At 37.5% G+C, this 24,251-nt stretch overlaps 5 protein-coding genes across 6 annotated transcripts; 3 read left to right on the top strand and 2 right to left on the bottom strand.

Moving 5' to 3' along the window:
* The first annotated feature begins 189 nt into the window (after positions 1–189).
* On the top strand, positions 190–1,534 carry TRX1 (thioredoxin H-type 1). The gene is made up of 3 exons (XM_022276775.2): positions 190–349; positions 924–1,046; positions 1,131–1,534. The coding sequence occupies exons 1-3, from the start codon at positions 260–262 to the stop codon at positions 1,275–1,277; spliced, it is 360 nt and encodes a 119-aa protein (XP_022132467.1). The 5' UTR covers positions 190–259; the 3' UTR covers positions 1,278–1,534.
* Positions 1,535–1,769: 235 nt separating this feature from the next.
* Positions 1,770–7,496, bottom strand: BGAL3 (beta-galactosidase 3). Its single transcript, XM_088126760.1, has 19 exons — positions 7,117–7,496; positions 6,935–7,030; positions 6,673–6,785; positions 6,508–6,574; positions 6,277–6,369; positions 6,008–6,151; positions 5,680–5,768; positions 5,466–5,571; positions 5,302–5,389; positions 4,934–5,052; positions 4,677–4,841; positions 4,398–4,576; positions 3,985–4,094; positions 3,793–3,902; positions 3,363–3,473; positions 3,165–3,278; positions 2,876–3,078; positions 2,455–2,791; positions 1,770–2,379 (listed from the first exon to the last, which is right to left on the bottom strand). Exons 1-19 carry the CDS (start codon positions 7,288–7,290, stop codon positions 2,227–2,229), a joined length of 2,571 nt encoding a protein of 856 aa, XP_087982886.1. The 5' UTR covers positions 7,291–7,496; the 3' UTR covers positions 1,770–2,226.
* A 5,561-nt stretch (positions 7,497–13,057) lies between these two features.
* DIM1B (Ribosomal RNA adenine dimethylase family protein) lies at positions 13,058–14,810 on the top strand. The gene is made up of 2 exons (XM_022276815.2): positions 13,058–13,663; positions 13,740–14,810. Exons 1-2 carry the CDS (start codon positions 13,262–13,264, stop codon positions 14,463–14,465), a joined length of 1,128 nt encoding a protein of 375 aa, XP_022132507.1. The 5' UTR covers positions 13,058–13,261; the 3' UTR covers positions 14,466–14,810.
* Positions 14,811–15,216: 406 nt separating this feature from the next.
* Positions 15,217–18,465, top strand: LOC111005424 (protein translocase subunit). Its single transcript, XM_022276907.2, has 3 exons — positions 15,217–15,563; positions 15,680–15,801; positions 17,662–18,465. Exons 1-3 carry the CDS (start codon positions 15,302–15,304, stop codon positions 17,824–17,826), a joined length of 549 nt encoding a protein of 182 aa, XP_022132599.1. The 5' UTR covers positions 15,217–15,301; the 3' UTR covers positions 17,827–18,465.
* Positions 18,466–18,746: 281 nt separating this feature from the next.
* ROT3 (Cytochrome P450 superfamily protein) lies at positions 18,747–23,192 on the bottom strand. Of its 2 annotated transcripts, none has more exons than XM_022276906.2 (9): positions 22,832–23,192; positions 21,641–21,965; positions 21,385–21,510; positions 21,047–21,304; positions 19,819–19,908; positions 19,623–19,701; positions 19,443–19,549; positions 19,206–19,333; positions 18,747–19,076 (listed from the first exon to the last, which is right to left on the bottom strand). In XM_022276906.2, exons 1-9 carry the CDS (start codon positions 23,044–23,046, stop codon positions 18,986–18,988), a joined length of 1,419 nt encoding a protein of 472 aa, XP_022132598.1. In that variant the 5' UTR covers positions 23,047–23,192; the 3' UTR covers positions 18,747–18,985. The 2 variants fall into 2 exon arrangements, with proteins under 2 accessions (XP_022132598.1, XP_022132597.1); XM_022276905.2 differs by having other exon boundaries at positions 21,385–21,534; positions 22,832–23,189.
* Between the last annotated feature and the right edge of the window lie 1,059 nt (positions 23,193–24,251).

Below are 24,251 nucleotides of genomic sequence, written 5' to 3'. Positions count from 1 at the left end.
AAGCATACGTTAAAATGGGTGATTAAGAAATCAGGCTTTGCTCGAACGACGCGCACTTGGGGAAAACGTTGCATGGAATATCAAAGGCGGTCCTTTAATTGGGGTGGCAAACTCGTGATTAATCATAAAGTAATGTCCATTTCTGTGTAAAAAGCAATCTCACTGCTTATATAAAGGAGAAATTCTCGCTGTGATCAAAATCGGCTTCGTTTGTCGGTTTTAGAGATTCGTATAGTCGAGAGGGAAAAAAAAATAGATAATGGCAGCATCAGAAGGAAGAGTCATCCGCTGTAACACAGTCGATGCATGGAACCAGCAAATTCAGAAGGGCAATGGTTCTCAGGAACTGGTAAAACAAATTCAATTTCCTTGTAACGATATTTGAGTTTTCTTTCAAAATGCTCTTCATTCCAATCATGATACTGTTCTGCCTTTTCGGTTGAATTTAAGTGCTGCTTTAATTCTCATGATTAATGTGTTTTGGAATCATTTGATTTGATCGGCGATCTGTTATTTGATTTCAATGCATCATCTGCATTAATCCTATCAAACTCATCGACTTGAAAGACATTTGTGGAATTTCAAAGGATATCGATGCTCGAGAAACTTTTCCCTCCTTTTTCTTTGCTTTTGTGGTAGAAAAAGTAATGAAAGTGTGAAATGTTCCGAATCTTTCGTGCTTCCTTTTCTTTATTGAAACAATCAGTATCATTTTTGTCTCCCACTCAGATACATCTGTAGCACATATATATTAGTGTTGAGGTGATTAATTCTACGTAGCCAATCCAATCCATGTATGAATGGCGCAATCAGAGTAGAAGGGAACAGGAATACCAATTATTGAGTGCTTTTTGACACTTGAACTCATTGTACGATTCCTGTAGTTGGATTTTTTGGTTCATGAGTGCTAAAACTGTTGGCAGATAGTTGTGGATTTTACTGCATCATGGTGCGGACCATGTCGGTTCATTGGACCTTTTCTAGACGAGCTTGCTCATAAATGTCCCAGCGTCACATTTCTCAAGGTGGATGTGGATGATCTGGAGGTATTATAAATCCCTCTCTGGCTTCTTCTTCTTCTTCTCTCTGATCTGTGTGTGGCTTGTGTTGAAATGTGTTGGTTGGTGCAGTCGGTAGCTAAAGATTGGGGGGTGGAGGCAATGCCTACTTTCATGTTCCTGAAAGAGGGAAGAATTGTGGACAAGGTGGTGGGAGCTAAGAAGGAAGAACTGCAGCAGACTGTATTCAAGCACATGGCGGCTACTGCTTCGGTTTGATGATATTCATAGAACATAAAGAACTTAAATTACACTATGAAACCGCTATAATTTTCTATACTTCTTTTATCAACTCCTATCTGCTCGCTTTGTTGTTAGAACATGGTATTGGTAGTATATTCTCCCTTTTGAAGTGGTTTTTATTTTTATTGTTTGTCTTTTCTTCTTTCTGTAAGTTTAGAAAAACATTGGTAATGCTTCATTTGTATAACTGAGGACCTCATATTCAATGAGCTAGCTATGTTTGAACTCGTGAACACCAATTTCTCCATGAAGCTGAAAGAAAAAAGCCCATTTCTGTAGGAGAAAGGTTTGTTTAATATATGTTATGGATTGCTCTGAACATGTACCCTTGGTTAAATACGACTAGAGCCATGCATTTTGGAATGAAATTATACCCTATTCCATAACTGGAGGAATGTGTATCTTAGGATCTATCTTATCATCACAAGAAAGAAATTTCGTATCCTGAATTAAATATACAAGTTCCACTCAAACAAAAGGTGAAGGAGATCTACCCCATTTTCGAAAGCAAAATGTGAACAAATTCTTTTCGTTCAAATTGGCCATGTATTACAGGAGGCACTTGTCACACCAGGTCACAAAACAAGATCCTAAGTGGGGTTTGATTTTTCCCCAATATAACAAACTGAAATAAATTACATTACAGGATATAAATGGATCTATTTTTCCCAAAACCCATTTCCAGTTAAAATGCCAGGAATGGGAATGGGCCTCAGGGCCTAGATTGCAGAACCCTGGCATTTACAAACTCTACGACCTACCTCAAACCCTATTGCCTTTGGCACCACACTCACCCTTGACGAGAAAATCACTCAATATGAAAACCAAATCATCAGATACAACCTGAAAAAGTACTTCTTTCCCTATTATCCCTTTGCTTGCTTTTGTTTAAGTCATTGAATTCAACCCTTCATAAGCAGCTAAATCAACCCCTCCAATTGGGTTGTGCAGCTGCTGCTGTAGTCGTAGGAGCACATACAGCTTCCACAGATAGTCGCTTCAACACATTTGGACATGGGTCTCGCCCAAAGTTAGTGTTGGATATGGTAACAGCACATCTTTGCTTCCCCATGCACCTCTGTAGAAAGAGAGAGGAAAATGTGAGAGGGGGGATTCGTAGAAGAAAAACAAGAGAGGATCTTTGTTTCCGCACCTTCTCTATAGTGTCGTATGATGTAGGAGCGTGGCAAGTTCCTTGCTGGTAGCTCCCGCAGGTGCCTAAAGGAGTTCCAAAGCTTGCAAATTTTATGGAAGCTATGGAATAACCTGCAGAACATCTAAGGTGAACTTTGGGTCTGTGTAAATCCTCCGACTTTCCGTAGCTTTCGATGTGCCAGTTCTTAAGAGTTGGATGGTATTCAGAGACATCAGCACAGACACTGGTAACTGATCTCTTCACCAAGCTGACGCTTGTGGGATTCCCTCCAAGTTCCTCAAAGACTACTAGCAGATTGTCTTTTGGCTTCAACCAAGCACGAGGCACATGGTACCTGAAATCAAAAATTTTATTGGGTTATGTCAAAAAAAATAATCATGCTTCAATATTGATGAGTTCCCTACTGTGAAGAAGTTACCATCTTTGTGTTGGCTGGCCACAACCCTGCTGACACTTGGGAGGTCTAAAGGTTCCAGCATAATTGCATTCATCACAGTTACCAGTAGCATATGCAGTCCAGTATCTTCCAATGCTCTGTCCATTAATCCATATTTGACCCTTCCCCATTCCCTTCATGTCTAGAGCCAATGGCTCATCTCCTTCAGGTGCATCAAAGTTACTCTGCAAGTAAAAGGCAAGGTTGATATCTTTAATGCTCGTCTCATCTTTTATTCTAAAACCAAGTTGGATTATGGGTCAAGAGATACCTTGTGCCAAGTCAGTGGTTGCGGTGCTTGTGCAGCCAATGATCCTTCCATCCATTCGACTGAAGAAATGCTGTTCGGAGATACAAGATTCATGGCTTCTCCTTTCAACCCGACCTGTTGTAGTGGAGTTAAGATTGAGGAAAAGTTTGGGGGAGATGAAATCATAACAATTGAGAAAATTGGAGTTAAGTAACCAACCTTGTAGGTCCATTTAGCCCAGGATAAGTCCCATTTTCCCTGGTCAAGTCCATGAAGAGCAACTGGACCCAAAATTCCAGTGTTCCATGATTCAAAGTGTCCCCCAACATTCTTCAACAAGAAGCATTCAGAAAATGACATTAGCAACAAATATGGGGAAAGCCCAATACAATTAGAAGTCAAGGGGCTTTTTGGAAAATGACCTCGAAAACAGTTTTCTGTTTTTGTTTTCAAAACTGTATTCTGAAAATTGTGATCGAATGATGTGTACAATTTGCTCAAATTGTACAAGTTTCCAAGCTTAATTCAACAACCCCTTCATCTTGGGGAAGGGATCAAGAGCAGTCATGCCTTTATTATAGTTTAGTGACAGAAGGAAGACTTGTTTCAGTATGGACAATTATATGTAAAGTGAGGGGATAAAACTCACTGGCAGTCCAACAGCAACACTCAGGAGTGCAATCGTGTTTCGTCCAGCACGAAAATTGACTTTGCCGGTATATGTGAATCTCCGATTTTCTCTCGACCCAAAGGCAGAACCTGATAATCGAACGACATTTGTTACATTTCCCTGCTTTCTTGATGAGCAGAGACATCAAAGAGTAATGAGATAGTACTATACCTGAAAGCTGCCCATTAATAAAGATATGCACAGCATGGCCAGTTGACTGAACAATCAGTGTGGGAAGTTCTCCACCATGCAGGAAGGATTCTGTTGAACCAATATCTACACTGAAGGGACATTGAAAAAGAAAATATTAGCTCCCATGGCATCGGAAAAAATGAGCTAATCTCTGAGGCAAAATATAACAATTAGCCAAACCAAACTTTCAACGTCTCTATTGTATAAAAGATTAGTTGATTAGCTACTTTTTCTTATTCAAGCATGTTTATAGGTGTTTTAGGTTTTGGACAATCAGATGACGAGATGGTCTTAAAGTTAAACGCATAACGGTTTTCGACGAAAATAGTTGGATTAAGAAAGATAGTAGAAATTAATTCATTATCCACTGGTGAAGGAAGAAGTGGTCTCACCTAGTAATATACCATAGGTAGTCACTAGTGTCTTTGGTAACATTTATCTGCTCCAGTAAACCAGAAGTAGTCATTGTCCTGCTATCATCCTCAGCAGAAATGTCTTCATTGTAGCTCTCCCATGAGAGTGGGGGAGAGTTTGTTGGTAGCATTTCCAGTTGCGACGTTTGAACTCCAACCTGGAAAACAAGCCGAAAACAAAATCAAGGTTAGCCGGAACCAGGTCCTACTGAAGTTTTGACTCTTGCTAAACAAAACTGCCAGGAAATTGTTCAAAACCTTGGCGGTATTGAAAACTACGTTTCTGCAATCAGGAAGGACGCTGATGGACCATGGAGGCAAATTATAGTGCACGTTATTGAACATCACTCTTGCAGCTGAATTTGTGTCATAGTTTGAAAGAAAGGCTGCACAATCTCCTCCTTCTGATGTGTAAACATAAGCCTGAAAACATTGAATGTCGATTGGCCTCAGTGGCTCTGATTAAGCTTAGATGGCAAGAAAAGAGAACTACAGACTACAAGTGAGAAAAAAACCTGTTGAGAGCTCCCTAATGAAGTCACAATTGGATCTGCTGAAACTAAAGCTTTTTCGCACATCTTCACCGCCCTATGGAGCTCCTTCAAATGACCATACTTTGGTTGCCTGATCAAACCTATCATAGATTTTGCACAAAGAAGTCAATGAAAATATTTGCAATGATCAGAAACATGGGAACAGAATTATAGCCATTGCAGTATACTTCCTAACTTTCTTTAAGTCAGCCAACAGCCATGATACATCTACAAAGTCTAATGCATGAAAAAATAAGGTGGCTTTGTAGTTTCTTGAATTTGTAATAACCATTGTATCTTTTAATGGGAATGGTGCAAACGCTTTACAACAAGTGAGATTCAATTCTCACCATATTCATCTATTGGAGCATCATAGTCATAGCTGGTAGTGATGAAAGGTCCCCCTGCTGTGCGGCCAAAGTTTGTCCCTCCATGGTACTGTCACACGAAAAAATGAGAATTATAGAAGCTAATAGTTGATGACAAAGTAGTGATCGTGTAACAGAGGACTAACCATGTAGTAGTTAACAAAGGAGCCTCCTTTCTGAATGAACCGAGCAACGGCAAATGCCAAATCTTGAACCGGCCTCTGGTGAATTGGACCCCCAAACTCGTTAAACCTTCAGGTTTGTCAAAGGCAAATCAGCGAAATGAGAAACCTTTAGGAGATCCAAAAGTGGAATGACTATAAGAAGATGAGAGAGACATGGGAATGAAATATTACACACCATCCACTCCAAGCCTCTGTCCACATTGTAGGTTTATAAGGTTTATTGGGAGAGAATGCATCACAATAGAAACCATTGCATGTATTTATCTGCCAAAGACAAAACCACATATAAGCATTTTCTTTGCTTGTGACTGAGTTTCAATCTTAACAGCTATAACCATGAACTTCATTTTAATCTTAACAGTTTCAATCTTACAAAAGGGCTTGTTTTTTGTATGCCCATTGTATATTCTTTCATTTTATCTTAATGAAAGCTCAAAAAAAAAAAAAAAAAAAAAAGAACTCCAACTTAAAATTCAAGTAGCATAGGGAAGAGAAGTGCTGACCACTGGATCTGGGGCATCTTCTTCCTTGCACATCACCCATGGGACTCCAGTTCCCAGTCCTACAGCCATCTTTGCAGCCCAGGTCATATAATTCTGCCCAGCTACCCCAAATAACTTGCTCTGTACTCCATATTCATTTTCGATCTACAAGATCAAAATCCGATATCATTTGCTTGAATTAGAGCTATATTTCGGAAAATAAGAACTGCCAATTTTTTATGTCCATTGATTATCTTGCCAAATAAGAAATGAAAACTAGAAATTAGTACCTGAGAGAGAATGATGGGGCCACCTTGGGACTCGAACAATTTTTCACTTTTCATCATCCCCACAATTTTTTCTGTAAATCCCTGCATTGCTCTCTGCAACACCAAGAGTGATTTAGCGTCATAAAATCTGGCCAAAACTAACAAAACGCCCCTCCTATGGCAGTTTAAAGTACTGCCTTTTCTACTTTGCTTTTTAGCATATAGATTGAAGGGACGTGCATATGAAAATACCTTGAAAGGTTCATTATCTGTTCTGAAGCTAATTCCTGGGACATACTTCAGCCAAACAGGAAACCCTCTGCAGGAAACGTTAAAGATCAAACAAAGGAAGCTTCTCGTTTAGCCCTGAAGGCTGAAACCACTGTGGGAGGGAGATCATAAGCAAGAGGAAAGTACCCAAAGTTCCACTCTGCACAAACATAAGGTCCAATACGTAGATTTGCATAGAGTCCAGCTTTCTGAATGGTTTTTATGAACCTCACCAGATCATATCTCCCTTCAAAATTGTACTGAAATTCGCATAAAGCATAGAGGACAGGCAAAATGAGAAGGAAGAATAAAGAATTCTTCATAGAAGTTCATGCAAAAGCAGACATGAGAGGCAAAAACAAACTGAGAAATGCAGAGGGATGAAGTTAAGATAGAGCAGTTACAGTACATTGCCAGGGGAAGGCTCATGGACATTCCAAAATACATAGGTTTCAACCACATCAAGACCACCATCTTTTGCCTTCTGTATCAGATCTTCCCACATCTACAACACATTCCATTTCTCCAAAAATCAGAAACAAAACTTCAAGCATTCCCACCATAAACATAGAAGGGAAGAGAAATGTGTACCTCAGGAGTGCTTCTGGGGTAATGTATAGAGCCAGAGAAGAGAACTCTCCTCTGCCCATTAATCAAAATGGCCTTTCTATCATATGTCACACTACATTGAACAAGCTGAACACCCAGAACAAAGAAAAGCCCCAAAACCAACATTGAAAGCTTGGAAACCGAGTTAGTTGCCATTCTGAGCAGAAAAAAAAGGACCCAAACTTCCTTAGTGACGAAGAGAAAGTTGAATGCAGATCTCTAAAACCCACCGAGAGGAAGAGGGGCTTCTATTTCTTGTCTACTCCAAGCCTCTGCTACCACAAAACAACCAAAGCAGCAGAGAGCTCATTCCCAGTTTGGACACGGCACACAGATCCGAGCCACCGAGGACTGCAAATTAATGAACCCATATGCCTGGCTTTATATACAGCCTCCACTCACCGACAGTCACAAGTGTCTGAAAGCCACCACCACTGTTCACTAGCGGCTGTAAATGCGAGCTACCAATACACAAAAAGTGAAAGATGCCGTACCTCTAGTGACCTACCAAACCGGGACTATGAAAATAAACAGTAAAAAATTAACGCCCTTTTATCGAGTGATTAGTTTAATATGCTGTTGTTAAGCATGTGTTTTAGTAGAATTTAGTAAAGTGCCACAGCTTGCAACTTTTTCTTTTTGATGAGGTGTCTAATTTGTCTTACCATTTATGTACCACACCTCTGATAAACAAATGCTTTAAATACTTTATTGAAGTTTTTACACTTAATTTCATTAGAACAGAGGCAGGATTTTTGACTGAAGAATGGGATTGTGTTGAAGGGCATTTGTGGAGTGGGAGGGAGAGGGAGTGGTCCATTTTCGTAAAGAAACGGAAAGATAAACGACATGTCTTGATGTCCCCATATGCCACTTTTGTCTGGGTCTCTGTGAAGGGCATGTCCCACTATACCAAACACCATGTGAACCCCCAAACCTTTTCTGGGTTTCACAATGGGTCATGTGAAAATCCAAAGGAACCAACATCCTCTTTAATTCCTTCAACAATTTTACTCACCAAATTTGTTTCAATTTCATTCTCAACCACCAAAGTTTCAATCTTTATATTTACATACCCTTCCTATTATTTTTCATCTATGAATGTTTACCTTTGATATATAGTTAAAGTGATTATGCATTATACGAGGGGAAGATTGAACCTTTCCATCTCTGAAAAAATTATTGGTATCTTATCCATGGATTTATGCTCGAAGAATAGACATTAGTGTTTTGTTTATCAAGAATATATCATTTATCTCTCACTTGGAAGATAAAATACAAGGCATGTGACTAGGAATGAGATTTTTATCGGACATCTTCCATGGTACAAAATCAAATGGAAATATGGGGGATAAATTATTTGCCTTCCATGGCCACATCAATAGTTCTGTTTTCTTGTTGACCAATTTGACACTGTCTCCAAGCTTGTATTCTGTCCCACTCCATCTTCCTCGGTAGATCTGTAAACTGTGTCAGAAAACCAGCTGGCATTGAATCTACAAACAGTGTGTTTATGATCTTGCTGTTCTTCTTGTTACACACATGTTGCCCCCTTTGATCCCGTGGAATTTTTTTCCAATTTATTTCTTATGCGATCTTCCTGTGCTACCTGTCCACTCCCAAGCCTTCCATTCTCGAATCTTTCTGCGTCTGAACTTTTCCTGGACCCAATTTTTGTATTTGAATATTAAAAAGATTGATCCTTTTTTTCTTTTTTAATGGGAAAAGGAATGGCAGGTTTAGTTTGGATTAAATTAAACGATGGGTGTTGAGGGATATTAGTGACCCATGTGTCGTGGTGGTGGAGTTGGCAAAAAGAAAGAACCAGAAACTAGAAAACAGAGCCATTAAATTCCATTATCTTTGTTCCTTTGGTTATTTAATTTTGTTTTTTCAGCTGCCTTCAATGGCGGAAGAAGGAGATGGGAAACCCTAAGACACCGCCGCTTTATGGCCCCACGCCGCCTAATTGGAGGGCAGCGGTCCGCCATATGTCCCCGCAGATATCGGCCTTAGTTATTCTCATTCACTACACACTAGTACATGAAATTCTCTTTTTTTTGGCTAATTAATTAATTGTGTTAACCGACAGTTTTAGGTATTTCCTACTTTTAATTATATTCCATGGACAAGACTACATGATTGTGCACATCCATAAAGTTGGAATTTAATTGAGTGACAATTGAACTAATTTTGATTTGTCTGATTTGTACACAGAGTACACGCTTGACGCTCCCAATTTTCTCTATAATATATCCTATTTTCTATTGATGGTGGGTTGGATTCATATCCTTTATTACAATTTTTTTTTTTATGGGGAAGGTGAACCTGCTGAAATAGTGACAATCTAAAATGTTAGAGATGAAATCGGGCTTGCGATGTGGCTCGTTCGCTAAGAAATATGTGTTTGGACCTTAGCTTAGACATACCTAAGACGAAAAATAATCGGTAAAATTGCTTGACTAATTAGAAGCTCAAACTCAAACACTCATCTAGGGACGTGAGTGCTATCAAAGCTCCCTATAAAAAGCAAGATTCATTCTCATACAGTCATGTAGGATGACACAACATTTCCTAAACTCGGTTCAACACTTCTTCAAACTAAAGTGTACATCTATTTCAAATTAAAAGTTGATTCGATCACCTTATATGAAATCCTACCTCAATGCTTCATTTCAAGTGGGGATGTGAAAGGTAATTTCTATAGCCTTGTTTTAGTTTATAAAATTTGGGGATTTTGGATTGCAATTTAAGATTTTATTTATGTAACCTGTACTTCGACAATAAATAAATTTTATAAAATTACATCCTATAATTTAGGTTCTAGGTTTTAGATCTGTCTTCAGTATGAGAGCTGAACTTAAAAAAATATATATAATTGTATTGTGATCGACAAATACAAACCGTTTTACTTTCCTCATGCCCACAACACCAGATTCATACTCATGTAGTACTAGAAATTTGATCGAAAGCCACCGTTAAGTATCCTATTCAAATCCGAGAGTTGTTCACTCTATTTAATTCTTCTTAGAGTAGTGAGTAGAGTCATGTTTGTTATCAATTAATAAACCAAGCATATCTTAAAAGGAAAATCAAGCGGTACAGAAAAACAATCATTAAGAAGCACATGATGGGGAGGGAGAGAGGAAATTAAGAAGCCCCAAAAATAAAAAAATAAAAATAAAAAGGCTTGATATGCAAGATTGACTCGAATCGAATATGCACTTTTTAGGAGTGGCGATGCGATTGATTTTGATTCTGGCGCGGCCACGCCCATTGCCCATTGCCCATTGCCCATTGCCCGTGGCCGTGGCGCGCGCTTTTGTTCTACTTCTCTTTGGCCCTTCACCGCCACGCCACCACCAATATTGGATTCTTCCTTTCCTTCTGCTCTTTCGCTCTTTTAAAGTATGTGTGTGGAATTATAGTTTACTTTTACACATTTATTACTTATATAAATCTTTTCACTTAGTTTAATTTGTTTGGTTTGGATGAGGCAATTATTCCCTCATTGCTGTTCTCTTTTTCCATTAAACAAATGCTTTTCGAATCCTATGTCTATCACCTCAAATTGTCTTCAAATGTTTTTGTTGAACCAACGGTGGCAAATTTTCTTTACGCAACATAGAAATCGGATCTTATTTTTCAATTATTGCTAATAAAGTTAACAATATTTTCTAATTTGAGTCGGGTTTTGAGCATTGAAGTTATTTGTTTCAATTTTTATTAAAGAAATAGTCTAAATTTGAGCCTCTACGCCTGGGTTTACATTCTTTTAACATTGAATTAATACTAGTGTAGTTTAATTTCAAAATTTACATTATACTACAATGACTTTGAATAATTACTTTCTAAAAGGAGAAGTAAAAAATTCAAAAAGATTTTACTGAATAAAGATAAAGCATACATTAAAGAGACAACTTTCTGTAAATTGTCTTTCGAGGGGGAGGAGTTTCTTTATTTTCAATGTACTTTTCAAAAATAATACGTATAAATAATTGATAAAAATAAAATATTTTAACTAAAATAAAGATAAAGGAAAATACTTGGCTCTATTAGTTGTCAGTGATGGTATTTTCCTAAATTAAATCATCTATCGGGAAAATAATTTATGTAAATTAGTCCTGAAATAGACAAATGGTATGAAATATCTTCTTTGAAGTATGATTTACCCTAAATCTAGACAGTATTTATTTATCTATAATAGGTTAAAAATTACCGTTGGTTCATGTAATTTCATTTCAAGTGAAGTAGTCAATGTAATCTTAAATTAGTAACAATTTAATTTATGAACTTTAATATGTAATAATCTAATCCCTATAGTTTAAAATTTATTACAATTTGTGAAAAACCTCGTAAAAATCAAGTGTAGATTTTTATTATATGATGATTTAATCTTTGTAATATTTTATAGATACATTTGGTGGTTCATCCATTTATCAATCTACATATATTAAAAATTTTATTAAATTTTGACATCATTTTTTAGGATAGAGACTAAATTGTTACAATTTTTAAATTACAAACGCCTAAATTGTTATAAACTAAAATTTTGGAACTAAATCAAAGTTTAAAGGATTAAAAGTGTTTTTAAACCTTATTATTTTTAATACAACAAATACGGATTATGAGAATTTGAATTTCAAACTTCAAGAAAATGAGTAGAAATGAGTAGGTGTTATTTAATGTATGCAAGGATAACATCTATTATTAGACCAATTATATATTTGAAAGATTTCCTTTACCCCTCTAAAAGATATGCTTAATTATTTTCTAAAAAGAAAAAAGAGAGATGTTTAATTGGCAATCCCATTAATTTTGAAAAACTTGAGCACCACTAATCAATTTTACCTTAAAAGTGAATGAAATTCTGATTTAGAGACAAAATTAGTTGGATAGTGCTTTAATTTAGTAGTTAATTTGTAGGCTATTTAACTGGACAACGCATATATAAGTTGATTAATGATTATGGGAAAAGTGGTGGCATTATAATGAAGTATGTAGGCCTCAAACGACAATTTGTAAAATCCCTTTAAAGATGGCTTAAGAACCAATTAATTAATACCAAAATAAACCTTAATTAAATATAATGTTGTAACAAACAAAACATATAACAATGTAATTTGGACCGCAGACACTATAATGTGGCATTTACATGTGAATGTATTACATTTGATTTGCTTGCAGAAAAATACAACCAATAATTACTCATGCAACTATTTATCATTTCTCTGCCATATTCCTTCATACAAAATTGTCTTAACTATCAAGTCTTTTGGACTGCACTCTTCAAATCATTGCTTTTTTTTAGAAAAAAAAAATGGTAAGTAAGGTGCTTATAATGGGTTTTTTAATCTTTAATACGTTAAAAAGAAGTGATTGATTAGATAACTACTGGATCCATTTATTCTAGTGTTGTTGATGCTAAGTGTCGTGGAGCGACATGTACTGAGCTTTAGCGAGCAGTGGGCGAGTGAGTTAGAAACGACAAACCTACAAAAACAGGTATATCACTTTAACGTTCAAGTTGGTTTTGAGTACGAACTGAGCAAATCATCTTTAGACAGATTTTTCATATCTGATTTAATAGAATGAGAGTGTATTTATAGGAAATAAGGGATAGTTACCCATCTCATAAAAGTGTCGGAGGTCGGTGACCAACTTCTCACTGTACCTTGTAATATCAGAGCTATCTTCTGATGACTCAGGAAGGAAAAGTGGTCATACCAATCTTTGGATTGTTGAGCTCAGCCCACGTGGCGTTGCGGCCTGCCTCCCAACAAGTGTTAATATTACTTTTTTTATGCCGTAAAGTCATTTTTATTAATGACAATATCTATTGAAATTAATAAATTAAAGTATATAAAAAAAGGGTATAATTTAATAATTTAATCGAAGAAGAGTAGGAGGAGAGGAACTTGGGCTTAGAAGTTAGAAGTGGCTCATGCTTTGAGCCCATTTACTACATTAGAATCCAGAAGTCGGTGCCGGAACTCAGGCCTGTTCTACGATTTTGGACACCCAAATTTTTGCTTCGAGCTCCCCTCTTCGCATCAACGGAACTTCGAAATTTTTTTGCAAATCTTTATGTTCTGATTCCGATTGTTATCAATTAGAGAAAACCCAAATGCTTAGTCCCCACAAAAATCTATGCAGGTTCGTCTATGGCCTGAACCACAACCATTCTTTTCACCGTACACGTTCAGCATCCTCTTACCAATACAACCAGAGAAACCATGGTGCGAACGAAAATGTTCGAACGAAAGACGGGAACGAAGAAGCCCAATTGTATTTCTACAAGAGTAGAGGCCAACACATTCTCACGAACCAGCGAATTCTGGACTCTATTGTTCGAAAATCTGCCATAAGGCCGAGCGACACAGTCTTGGAGATCGGACCCGGCACCGGCAATCTGACATTGAAGCTCCTAGAAGCTTCCCAAAAGGTCATAGCCATTGAAATCGACAAACGAATGGTCGAGATTCTTCACAGACGCGTGGTGGAACATAAATTTGAAGACCGCATTTGTGTAAGTTCAAATTGCAATCAATGTGTTCGATGAAATGCCTGACAGAGGATAAACTGCTGGAAGTGGGGTTTTGTAGGTCATATGCAAAGATGCTTTGAAGTGCGAGTTTCCTCGTTTCGACCTCGTCGTGGCCAACATCCCTTATGGCATATCTTCGCCGCTTGTGGCCAAGTTGGTATACGGGGCAATTCCATTTCGGAGCGCCACGCTTCTCCTTCAGAAAGAGTTTGCTCGGCGGCTTTTGGCGGATCCTGGTGACTCGGAGTACAACCGTTTGGCTGTGAATGTGAAGCTGGTGGCTGATGTGGAGTATGTCATGGATGTAAGCAAGAGGGAGTTTGTTCCTTGTCCGAAAGTCGACTCATCCGTGGTCATAATCCGCCCCAAGAAGGAAGTTCCAGAAGTGAACCTGGAAGAGTGGCGGTCTTTCACGAGAACTTGCTTTGGCAAGAAGAATAGAACACTTGGGGCAACCTTCAAGCAGAAGAGGAAGGTGATAGAGCTAATCCATTCATCAAAAGTGGCCTCAAATTCTGAGAATTCCATTGGTGGGAACAATGAAGAAAAGTCATCTTCTTCATCTTCGGAGAAGGGGTTTGATTCTTTCAAGGAGAGGATCATAGAAGTTCTAAAATCTGGAGATTTTGAAGATAAGAGGCCTGCAAAGTTGTGTAACAAGGAGTTGCTGCATTTGCTGGCGTTGTTTAATCGAGCTGGAATATATTTTCACGATGGAGCAGAGCTCCAGGATGCAGAAAGAAGATCCTTAGCTGATGCCTACTGTTCAGAATCAGAACAGTAATTTTCCTTCTTCCCCCTGACTGGGCGATAGCTTAATAATCTTTTATTCCGCTGCCAATTGACAAACTTTGTGTCCATTTAACCGATAGTCGTCTTCGGAAAGAGATTGAAAGATCATTTTCTTCGAGTCGAGCTATGTATCCAAGGATGAGTTTGCTAATCATATGAGTCAAGCATATATTTTTTCAGATTTGTTCGTACGGTAGATAAAACACCCGTTACCTTTTTTCAAGTAACTATCTGGAAGTCTAGTAGTCAATAAGAGTCCGAGGAATTGATTCAAAATCCATCTTGCTTTATAAAATGAGAATTATTATATATAAATAAAGATGATATTTTGATAGTACTATTGGTATGAATTATTTTTTTAAGGCAAAATTATACATTTTAAGTGTAAAGTAGACAACATCATATCATTATACAAATATACGAAGTCAATTTCTTGACGTGGTTGAAAGGGGATGAATTGATGATTATTTGAGAGAATGACTTCGGAAGTAAACCAAACTATGGTGATAAAATTGAACTGTCCTAGGTAATTGAAAAAAGAAGGCTATATTTACAATAATATTAACTTAAGGAAAGAAGAAAAGAATAAATTCGAAATTGCAATGCAAGTACTTTCGTTGCTTGATTTAAGAGTCTTGAACGATAGAAGTTGAACAAGGTCCAGCCCGTTACATAGTGGGCTTCTGATAGAGTGCGGCCCACAAGTCGACCGTGCAGTCCCAGAAAGGAACTACGGTGACCGCATCCTCACGGCGCATCCCTACCTCCTCAGTCTTTCTCAATCTCCTTCTTCCATTTCGATCGATTTGCAATCTCTGCGTAGCACAAATGGGGCTTGGAATGCTAAGATCCGTTGTCCGGCCGCTAACGAGGACCTTGAGATCACGTCCCTCCACTTCCCTAACTCCGTTTCCTGCCGCTTTCACCTCCCCGGAACCGCGGTTTCATCTCCTTTCTGGCGGCTCTGTTGGAACTCAAGCTCCTTGGTTTCCAATTGCGAATCACTTCCACAGCTTGACCGACACTCGGTTTCCAAAGAGACGGCCGAGTGATAAACCTCGCCGGAAAAGGGCAAGCCTCAGACCCCCTGGTTCGTTAACTTGAATTTCTTGAAAGTTTAGGGTATCGGTTTACAATGTGCCTTTTTTTTTACTGGAAATTCGATGCCAGGAATAAATGGTTTCAAATGCTTTTTGCTGAATGCAGGTCCATACGCCTGGGTTCAATATACTCCTGGTGAACCAATTCTTCCTAATCAACCGAACGAAGGAAGCGTGAAAAGAAGGAATGAGAAGAAACGCATTAGGCTGCGCCGGGCGTTTATTCTGGTTCGTATGTCATCTTATGATCGCAATTGAAGTTGTTTTCCATAATTTTGCCCTTTTTACTTGCTTTGTATCTCTACTTTAAAATTAATTTGTGCTGTCTAGTAACCATTGCTACGTCTTGAGGTATAAATGTCAACAGTATTATCAATTTGCCGAAGAGATGCTGAATGTTAAAAAATTAAAACTTTCTGGTCTATTGGTCGCTGGTTTATTATAATCTGTGTTAAACTGTCTTGTGAATTGTGGCATACTAGCCGAATGAATAGAAATCATGCTGCATTTTCTTGGTTATTTGTAGAAAGGGCTTGTAAGGCTGAAATTATGGAAGCCCTAAGTTTGTAACGGGATATAAGAATCTTATTATTTTGAGCTTCTAGTAACTTTCTGTTTTTCAGATTCTTCATAATTGTTAATGATTCTTATTGTCAATCTCATCTTATACACTCTCTAGTCTATACTTGGGTTCTGGAGTCAGTATTCTGCCTTTCGAATTTTAGATAGATATAGAAATTCCATAATATTTTGTTTGCCGATCTGGCATTCTTTTAGTGTACATGTCCTATCAAATTCATTCCTTTCCCATTCTTTTTCTAATGTACCAATTACAGGAGAATGTTAAATTCACTTAGTAATTGTCGGTTTTTGGATAACCACTGTTTGCCTCTCAGACATGAATGCTGATTACCCAATTCAAATAGAACAAACTTTGAGTATGCATCCGATAGCAATATCTCAACTAGCAAAGTAAGTCCTGTTCCAAAGTTGCCTTGATAGAAATATCCCACTAACTTTGCAATTTGTAGGCTGTTCAAATACACATTTGAGAAAATATTAATTCTCTGTGAATACATATTTAGGCACTATGATTTCCATAAGAATGAATAAACCACCACTCAACCCAAAAGCTTAAGCTGATGGGTTGGGTAAATTTAATTCATTTATATGGATTCTAACACTCCCCCTCACTTGTGGGCTTGGAAAACAACATCAAGACCCAACAAGTGGAAATTATAATAAATGGAGAGGAACAACAACGCAGGGGTTCGAACATAGGACTTCCCGCTCTGATACTATCTTAAGAATGAATAAACCACCACTCAACCCAAAAGCTTAAGCTGATGGGTTGGGTAAATTTAATTCATTTATATGGATTCTAACAGAAACATCCTGGCTTGAACCTTCTTCTGATTAACCTGAGGCTTCTGCATCATCAAGTTTTTTTTATGTCCATTTCCTTCTGTGATTTTATTATTGAAGACTGCCATGCTTGTAGAATGATGATTGCCAATGTTATTTTTGTGAGTAAAATGGTGATATCGTGACTTGGTTGCTTCCATACATCAGGATCAAGTGTTTTAATTTCAATTTAGATACGGTTTGATCCACAACAGTTTTAGATATCTTCAAACCGAAATGTATTCATTTGAATCGTTCTATTTCACTAGAATATGAAATATTGTTATCTTATATCTATGTTGACACTTGATGTTATGGATTCTAATGAGTGCAGTACTGAAAATTCAGACTTTTCATATTTTCACTCACAGAAGTTTTTACTTTACCCGCACTGCCATGCACATGTTTTATTCGTCAAACATGTGGCATGCAACCAAAAATTTCACGAGTTCCAAGTTGCAACTCTAATAATATTCCAAGAGAAACTATTTCTGATCTTTTCTGATGTTGAAATATTTGCAATTCGTGCTCATGCACTTGTCCAAATTATTTTGCTGGATTGGATACTTGCAGAGTCTGCAGTGTCGAGAGAGAGAGACTGATAGCTTCTTGAAATTTATCCACTTCTCTTCTAGGAGGATTCATTTATTTTCTATTACCTTTCTGGCTCTTTTAAACGTGCAGGCTGAAAAAAAGAAACGGAAAGCTCAGTTTCAAGAGGCAAAGAAGAAGAAAATTATCAAGAGGGTGGAACGCAAAATGGCTGCAGTAGCAAGGGAAAGAGCATGGGCTCAAAGGCTAGCCGAACTTCAACAGCTCGAAGAAGAGAGGAAAAAATCCATGGAATAGATTGTGTGGTTATGGCTTGTGTTTCCATGTAGACTGTGAAGAGTCTAACAGAGTCTCTCATTTCATACGTTATTTCCCAGTAGCTTATTTTTCTTTTGCTAAAATAAACGCGAACCAAAATTGTAGTAAAGCTTTAAGAGCTGAGCCGTTTTGCTAGTGTAATAGATATGGGCTTCAGTATTTAAGAGGAAACCATCTTTCATCTAATGGCAAAGGAGCTGGGTTCTTAATGTCATCTCTGATGCGGCTGCTCAGCAAACGGTGCTTGAAGGTGAAGGATGATCAGTCGGGTGCACATTAATATCTACAAATTAATCTGCACCGACACAGGGACTCAATTTTGGGGTATTGCCCGACGCCCAAAAAAGAGGGGACAGTAATATGGTGGATAGTTGAATCATGTGAACTGTGATTGTCATGGAAAGAGGACGTCCACCAGTGGGCTCTACCAACTTCATATCGTTGACCCACTTAGCCTTGTGATTGGAATGGCCTTTAACGCACCACCCACAACTCCCCCCCCTCCCTCTCTCTCTCTCTCTCTCTCTCTCTGTGTTCACTCAAATTTGTACTATTTGATTGACAGAATTGAAAGGAAATGATGTAAGAATCAATATCCATTATTATCTTCTTTGATTACTTCAGCGCATGTGATGCCTGATTTGATCGCCCGACGTGCTGTATCATAGGCTGATTTGATTGAAATTTGAACGCAAATTGGAACACGCATGTTTGGCAGAGGGAGAAAAAATGGGTTGCCAATTTGAAGGGTGACTCGAGTAGACTAGTACTCAGCAAGTTCCTCGCCACAAAATGTTAAAACTTTATACATGGCGTTGGGTACAATGAATGCAGTATTCAATGGACAAGGAAGGACCCCTTGAACTGTCAAAAAGATGGCGACGCACGAACAAGAATCATAATTCAGAATGGTAGAGAGAGCTCCATGTAAAGTAAAACTAGAATTCCTGTATCAGTACAGTTATGGCTTAAAAAAGAGGACCCCTCGTGGGTCTGTCTAGCTATATCTATCTCACAAGAAAAGAAAAGATTAAAAAAAAAGAACTTGGGTCATTTGATATATTCACATCTGTATGAAGATCTTTGCCTTATTTCCTCGACAGCTCGATATCGCAGTTGTTGAGATGATCGAATCTGGTTATGAGGTTATGGTTGTGATTGCGATTGGAAGCTTCCTTCTCATCTTCACTGTCGGAAAATGGATGATTTCATCCTTCTCAGCTCTCCATCTGCTCCATTTGCAGTACATAATGGTTTTTCCCCACAACTTGTAATTAGTTTCAATTACATATATATCAAGAAGATTCTCTTGATAGATTTTTTTCTTAAATAGGAAGATAAAGAGAAAGAGAGAGTACTTGTAGGTGGTGACAAGGCAATGAAGGAAGATCGAGATTTCGAGCCTCGCGAGTTCAATGCCGGGACATAGCCTCTGTCCCCCTCCAAAAGGTGTAAAGTTATGGTTGTTAGTTGCAGACCCAATTTCCTGTTTTTTTCCCCCCACAATTTTTGCAGCCATATCTCATTCAATCATTATGATCAGATCAAAAGGGAAGAAGAAGATACGAGTAAAATCAGAAACTTCTTTATCGTACCTCCCATCTCCATGGATTAAACTGATGTGGATTTGCATAATTTTCTTCATCCATATGAACAGATATAAAAGATGCCAAAACGCACCATCCTTGTGGTATTAAATATCCTGCAATGAAGAATATAAAATCAACCCAATTCTGCACAATATGAACCAACTGAAAAACATTCCCCTTGCATACCTTTGATTTCCACGTCTTTTTGAGCTTTCCTCCAAACCCCATTGATGATATTGGCCATTCTTAATGTTTCACTAATTACCTAAACCAAATCATTATTCAGAGTTAACAAAGTCATCACCAAAAAAAGGAAAGAGAAAAGAGGAAAAGAAATCGCCTTTTCAGTACTTTTATACGTCAGAATTGAAGCCTGTCTTACATTTTGAGTGAATTGCAGAGACATGAAATCTGTCCACGTATACTCCTCGCCAGAACTATCCTTCTGCTTCTTCAGTTCCTTATTCTCCTCCTAATGAAACAGTAATCACTCCACGTTTAATTAAAAAAGGGAAGAAAAACAAAATTGCATTTCTGCCAAAATCACTCTCAAAATAGTAATGTTTTATAATGATACGAGTGATTAAAAAAAATGACAATACTAAAATCACTCATAAACATGCCCTTGAGCTAAACATACGTTGCAGTCCCTAATGTTTTGTTTTTTCAACCAATTTGTTATTATTTAAAATTTTTCAACTTTTAGTCCATTACTTTTTAACATTCATTTTTCTATTATACACTTTGTGAATGTTAAAGATGGGATGATAATAAATTATGTAAGATAAGAATTTAGAGGAAAATTAAAACACCTAATTTAAAATTGAAAGAGAAACTAGAGGCCTAAGTTATTCTTTAAACTTTAGTCAAAACTCATCAACTTCCATCCCATGTAAACTTTTCATCAATAACATTCAACAATATAAAAGACAATTGAAAAATGTAAAAACATAAAAAACTAAAATTAAAACATTTTAAACAAAAGAATCGGAACCCATAAACTTTAAATCTCTCACACCCGACCCGACCCGGGTGAAGTAAAGAAAGAAGTGGGTCCGACTTAAATGATAATAACGCACATGAAGCTGAAAAATATTTGTGCACAAACTAATTCATAATCATAAGATGTTACTTTGCTTGTCATATTAAAATTTAAAAGGTGGTGGTATATTATTTAAATATTATATAAAGAAGAGAAAAAAAAAAGAAGAAAAATTAAGAGAGAGTGCAAGTTGGAAGAAGAAAGAAAAGAGAAGAAATTAAAAGATGTGGCAGTGAGCGAGAAGGCGACAATGAGACAGCTAGTGGTCTCTACAGTCCCACCCACGGAGTTATTTCGTGGTCCTTATCTGACAACCGCTCAATCTAAATCGTACGGCCACGAAACCTCCACCGCGTCACCCTCATTTTCTCTGTCTCACCCCTCCACACGTGCGCCCGCTCGTGTGCCATTAATTATTTGCATTTCGATATAAATAATATATATCATATATATATCCCCTCGGCCCTCCCCATATACCTCATCTTGAAAACGACTTTTCAACAAAAGTCAAATCAAACTATCAAAATTAAAATAAATAGTAAATATAGTCGAGTTTAGTTTAGTTTACCATCGTTTGGGCTAGAGCCACCGGGCTGTCACTCAGAAATTTGACGGCCAGCGTCATCGCCATCGGCACCGTCTCCTCCCCCGGGATCATCAGCTCTATGACGTGGCTGCTGATGAAATCCAACGGCAGTCCTTGGCTCCCCTCGTGGTCCTCCAACAGCACCTCCACCGCGTCCTTCGCCGGAGCCGCCTTCTCCGCCATCGCCCATTTCTTCTCTTCCACTATTTTCCTCACTATTTTCAACAGCTTCTCTCTCGCCTTTTTTACCAACAAAAACACATTTAATTAATTTTCTTTTAATTAAACTGCTAATTATATTATATGGCCAATGGCCCCACCTTCAAGGATTTATAGAGCCGAGTTCCGGGAAGCTTAAGGGGTATGCAAATCAAGCCTTTGATGAACTCTTCGAATTCCCTTTTCAAAATCTTCAAATCTTCACCCGGACCCACACTCATCAACACCTTCACCAAAACTTCGAATGTGATCTGAAAATATATATATATATATAAAAAAAACCCCATTACTTTTTTTTATTATTTTAAAATTTATGCATGACCCGTAAAAGGAAAAATAGAGAGAGAAAATGGAGACCTGTTTGGTTTGGGTTTGGACATAAACCAAGTGGGAGGGGTTCCAATTAGCGAGGCTGAGACGAACGGTGTTGTGAATGTCTTTGGTGATTCGGGATTTGAGGAGTGGGGACCTGAGGAAGGCTCCAATGATTGAATGGACTTTTCTCTGAACATTTCCATTCATTTGAAGAATTGAGAATGGACCCAGTAATTCAGTGATTGATTTTGGGTAAGCTGGGATGAATATGTTGCCATGGTTCTGTAAAACAACTTTGTTCACCTCTGAATCAGTCGACACTATGATGGGCGTTCCCAATATGTTTGTTTTAAACACCTCCCCATACCTGCAAATTACCAAACCCAAAACTAAAAATTCAGCCTTTTTGCATTTTCTTTTCATTTATGGAAAGGGAATGGTCATTTCATTTCGATTTCATTGGGGGGGCATTGGGAAGCCTGAAGCCGAGACTGTGGTTACCGTCTTTACAAGCAACGGAACCCATTTGCAGTGTCTAAGGTCTAGTTTTTTACTGCAGCCAAGTCAGAAAGTCTGCACCTTTTTTGTTTTCTCAAGTACTTTTTTGGATCAAAGTTGCAACCAAAGATTACCCAGATGGAAATTGCTTCAAAAAATGGTTTTTTGGAGCCTTTAAATTCTGACCCTTTTGAGGATTCTGGCTGATACATATGATGATCTCATTACAGCAAAGAGAGGAGAAGAACAAGCAATGTTTTTTATATTTCTCTCCTTGCATGTGGGTTTTCTGAACTCTAAAATTATACATCATCCTGATCATCACAATCCAAAAGAAATAAAAAGAAAAAACCAATCCAACTAATTGCTAGCTCGGCTTAATCATAACATCATCGATAAAAAAAAAAAAAAAGAGAAAAGAAACATAATCACCACAACTTTAATAATGGTGAAATTGTTAGGTAAAAGTAGACATATCAATAATTAAGTAACACGTACAGCTAATGAATCATAGTGGTACTCATCATTTTTGATGCTGGGGTTGAGTACTTTGATGTAATGCAACAATAAAAAGAGAAAATGAACTCACCAACTATTTATGGTAAAAAAAGAAGTAACAAAAAAAGGAGATATATATTTTTCTTGGAGCTAGGAGAGAAGTGATCAATCAGACGAAGTGGGTCTAGAAGCTGATAGCATTTAGAAAAGAAAAAAAGAAAAAGGAAAAAAACTTACAGAGATTTGCGTTTGTCCATGAAGGTGACAGGACGAGAAGAGTAGCCAGAAGCAATGAATTGGAGAGTTTCTCCAATGAAAGGCCAACCCAGGTTCCCTTTTGGAATTCTCCCATCCTTGTTATCAATATTCCTCATCTTGTTCATCCAAAACCAGCTCCCTAAAACAGCACTCAAAAAGCAAACCCAAAACCCCAAAACCCAATCCTCCTCCATTTGTATAGAAAAGAAAAGTAAAGGGTATGGGTGAGTTTGAGTTCATGCAGGCAAGCCAAGGGAGAGAGGGGAGTTTTATAGATTGTCCTTTGTGGGAAATGAAGAGTGTGAGATTTGGGAAGATCTAGGGCTTATAAATGAGGGGGTGAAGGTGTGAAGTGTGAAGGGAGAGGCCATATTGCCACGCTTTGTGTTGGTGTTTTTTTGTCTTGATTCCATTAGGTAGATGTTACCCGGATTTCTGTATTCTAATCCTATTTACCCCACCAAACTTGTCCCTCCAAATATGCTCAAATTTTGTACCTTTTCCACTTCCACCCATTAATGCCCTTTCTCAAACTCCCCAAACCCAACCCCCCCTCACTTCACAACCCACCCCAATTTGGTATTTTTCTCATACCCATTTTCAATCAATCCGCGCTTTTCTTTTTCTTTTCCTTTCTTTAATTATAATATTAATAAAAAAAATAATATACTGTTCATCTAGAAGTAGGGATGTTTTGACCATAAAATTATGTTCGGGTCGGTGATCGATCTGAGTGTTTTACTTGCCACCTCACTCTACCCTTTTTCTTACTTTTTTTAACTTTTTAACTTTCTCTAGATTAGCATACATGATTTTAACTCAACCGTTTTTGACCAAGAAGTTATCGATTCAAGTCTCTCCACTCTCATTTTTTGGAGTTATACAAAATATATATATATATTCTTGACTAAACTTATATTCTTTATTTTATTTATTTATTTATTATTAACCCATGTGATGGGTAGACTTTTAAAAAGGTTGCTAAAGTCTTAAATAATAAGGATGAAGTCATAAATTTTCATTGGAGGACAAAATAGAAATAAAATTTACAATTTTAATTTTTTAATACAACCTTTTTAGTAAGACAAACTAGCTAGTCCGCATATTAATTAGGAAAATAAAAAATCCATGATATATAAACAAGAAACAATATCTCTCATAATATATTTTATGTAAAAATGAAAGCAAAATGACTAGAGTTGCCAAATAAAAAACAATATATTCAAACTTCCAACTTAAAAAACGCAAGTAATATCTCAATTCGTCGAGCTATATTCATGCCGAGTCGACGTTTTTGGTTTCTTGCTACTAATACTTGGACTCTATGGTTATGTTTTATATAGCATCAAATCTACAATTTCCTTCGCGAGATAGCCTGCAATTAATTATGCCAGCGAGA

Source organism: Momordica charantia, assembly GCF_013281855.1.
Source record: "Momordica charantia cultivar OHB3-1 chromosome 1 unlocalized genomic scaffold, Mcharantia_2.0 BLBB01000001.1, whole genome shotgun sequence".
NCBI classification, from domain to species: Eukaryota; Viridiplantae; Streptophyta; class Magnoliopsida; order Cucurbitales; family Cucurbitaceae; genus Momordica; species Momordica charantia.
The sequence above is the reverse complement of the archived record's forward strand: the minus strand, read 5'-3'. Positions and strand labels throughout refer to the sequence as shown.

Coding starts and splice junctions, on each gene's coding strand:
- LOC111005424 (XM_022276907.2), top strand. CDS start 15,302: ATGGGGCTTGGAATGCTAAGATCCGTTGTCCGGCCGCTAACGAGGACC. Junction 15,564..15,679: donor GGCAAGCCTCAGACCCCCTG/GTTCGTTAACTT, acceptor TGCTGAATGCAG/GTCCATACGCCTGGGTTCAA. Junction 15,802..17,661: donor TGCGCCGGGCGTTTATTCTG/GTTCGTATGTCA, acceptor TTAAACGTGCAG/GCTGAAAAAAAGAAACGGAA.
- BGAL3 (XM_088126760.1), bottom strand. CDS start 7,290: ATGGCAACTAACTCGGTTTCCAAGCTTTCAATGTTGGTTTTGGGGCTT. Junction 6,786..6,934: donor ATGAGCCTTCCCCTGGCAAT/GTACTGTAACTG, acceptor TGCGAATTTCAG/TACAATTTTGAAGGGAGATA. Junction 6,370..6,507: donor CAGATAATGAACCTTTCAAG/GTATTTTCATAT, acceptor TTGGTGTTGCAG/AGAGCAATGCAGGGATTTAC.
- ROT3 (XM_022276905.2), bottom strand. CDS start 23,046: ATGGAGGAGGATTGGGTTTTGGGGTTTTGGGTTTGCTTTTTGAGTGCT. Junction 19,909..21,046: donor TGGCTCTAGCCCAAACGATG/GTAAACTAAACT, acceptor CTGTTTCATTAG/GAGGAGAATAAGGAACTGAA. Junction 19,334..19,442: donor TTAATCCATGGAGATGGGAG/GTACGATAAAGA, acceptor GGAAAAAAACAG/GAAATTGGGTCTGCAACTAA.
- TRX1 (XM_022276775.2), top strand. CDS start 260: ATGGCAGCATCAGAAGGAAGAGTCATCCGCTGTAACACAGTCGATGCA. Junction 350..923: donor GCAATGGTTCTCAGGAACTG/GTAAAACAAATT, acceptor AACTGTTGGCAG/ATAGTTGTGGATTTTACTGC. Junction 1,047..1,130: donor TGGATGTGGATGATCTGGAG/GTATTATAAATC, acceptor TGGTTGGTGCAG/TCGGTAGCTAAAGATTGGGG.
- DIM1B (XM_022276815.2), top strand. CDS start 13,262: ATGCTTAGTCCCCACAAAAATCTATGCAGGTTCGTCTATGGCCTGAAC. Junction 13,664..13,739: donor AATTTGAAGACCGCATTTGT/GTAAGTTCAAAT, acceptor GGGGTTTTGTAG/GTCATATGCAAAGATGCTTT.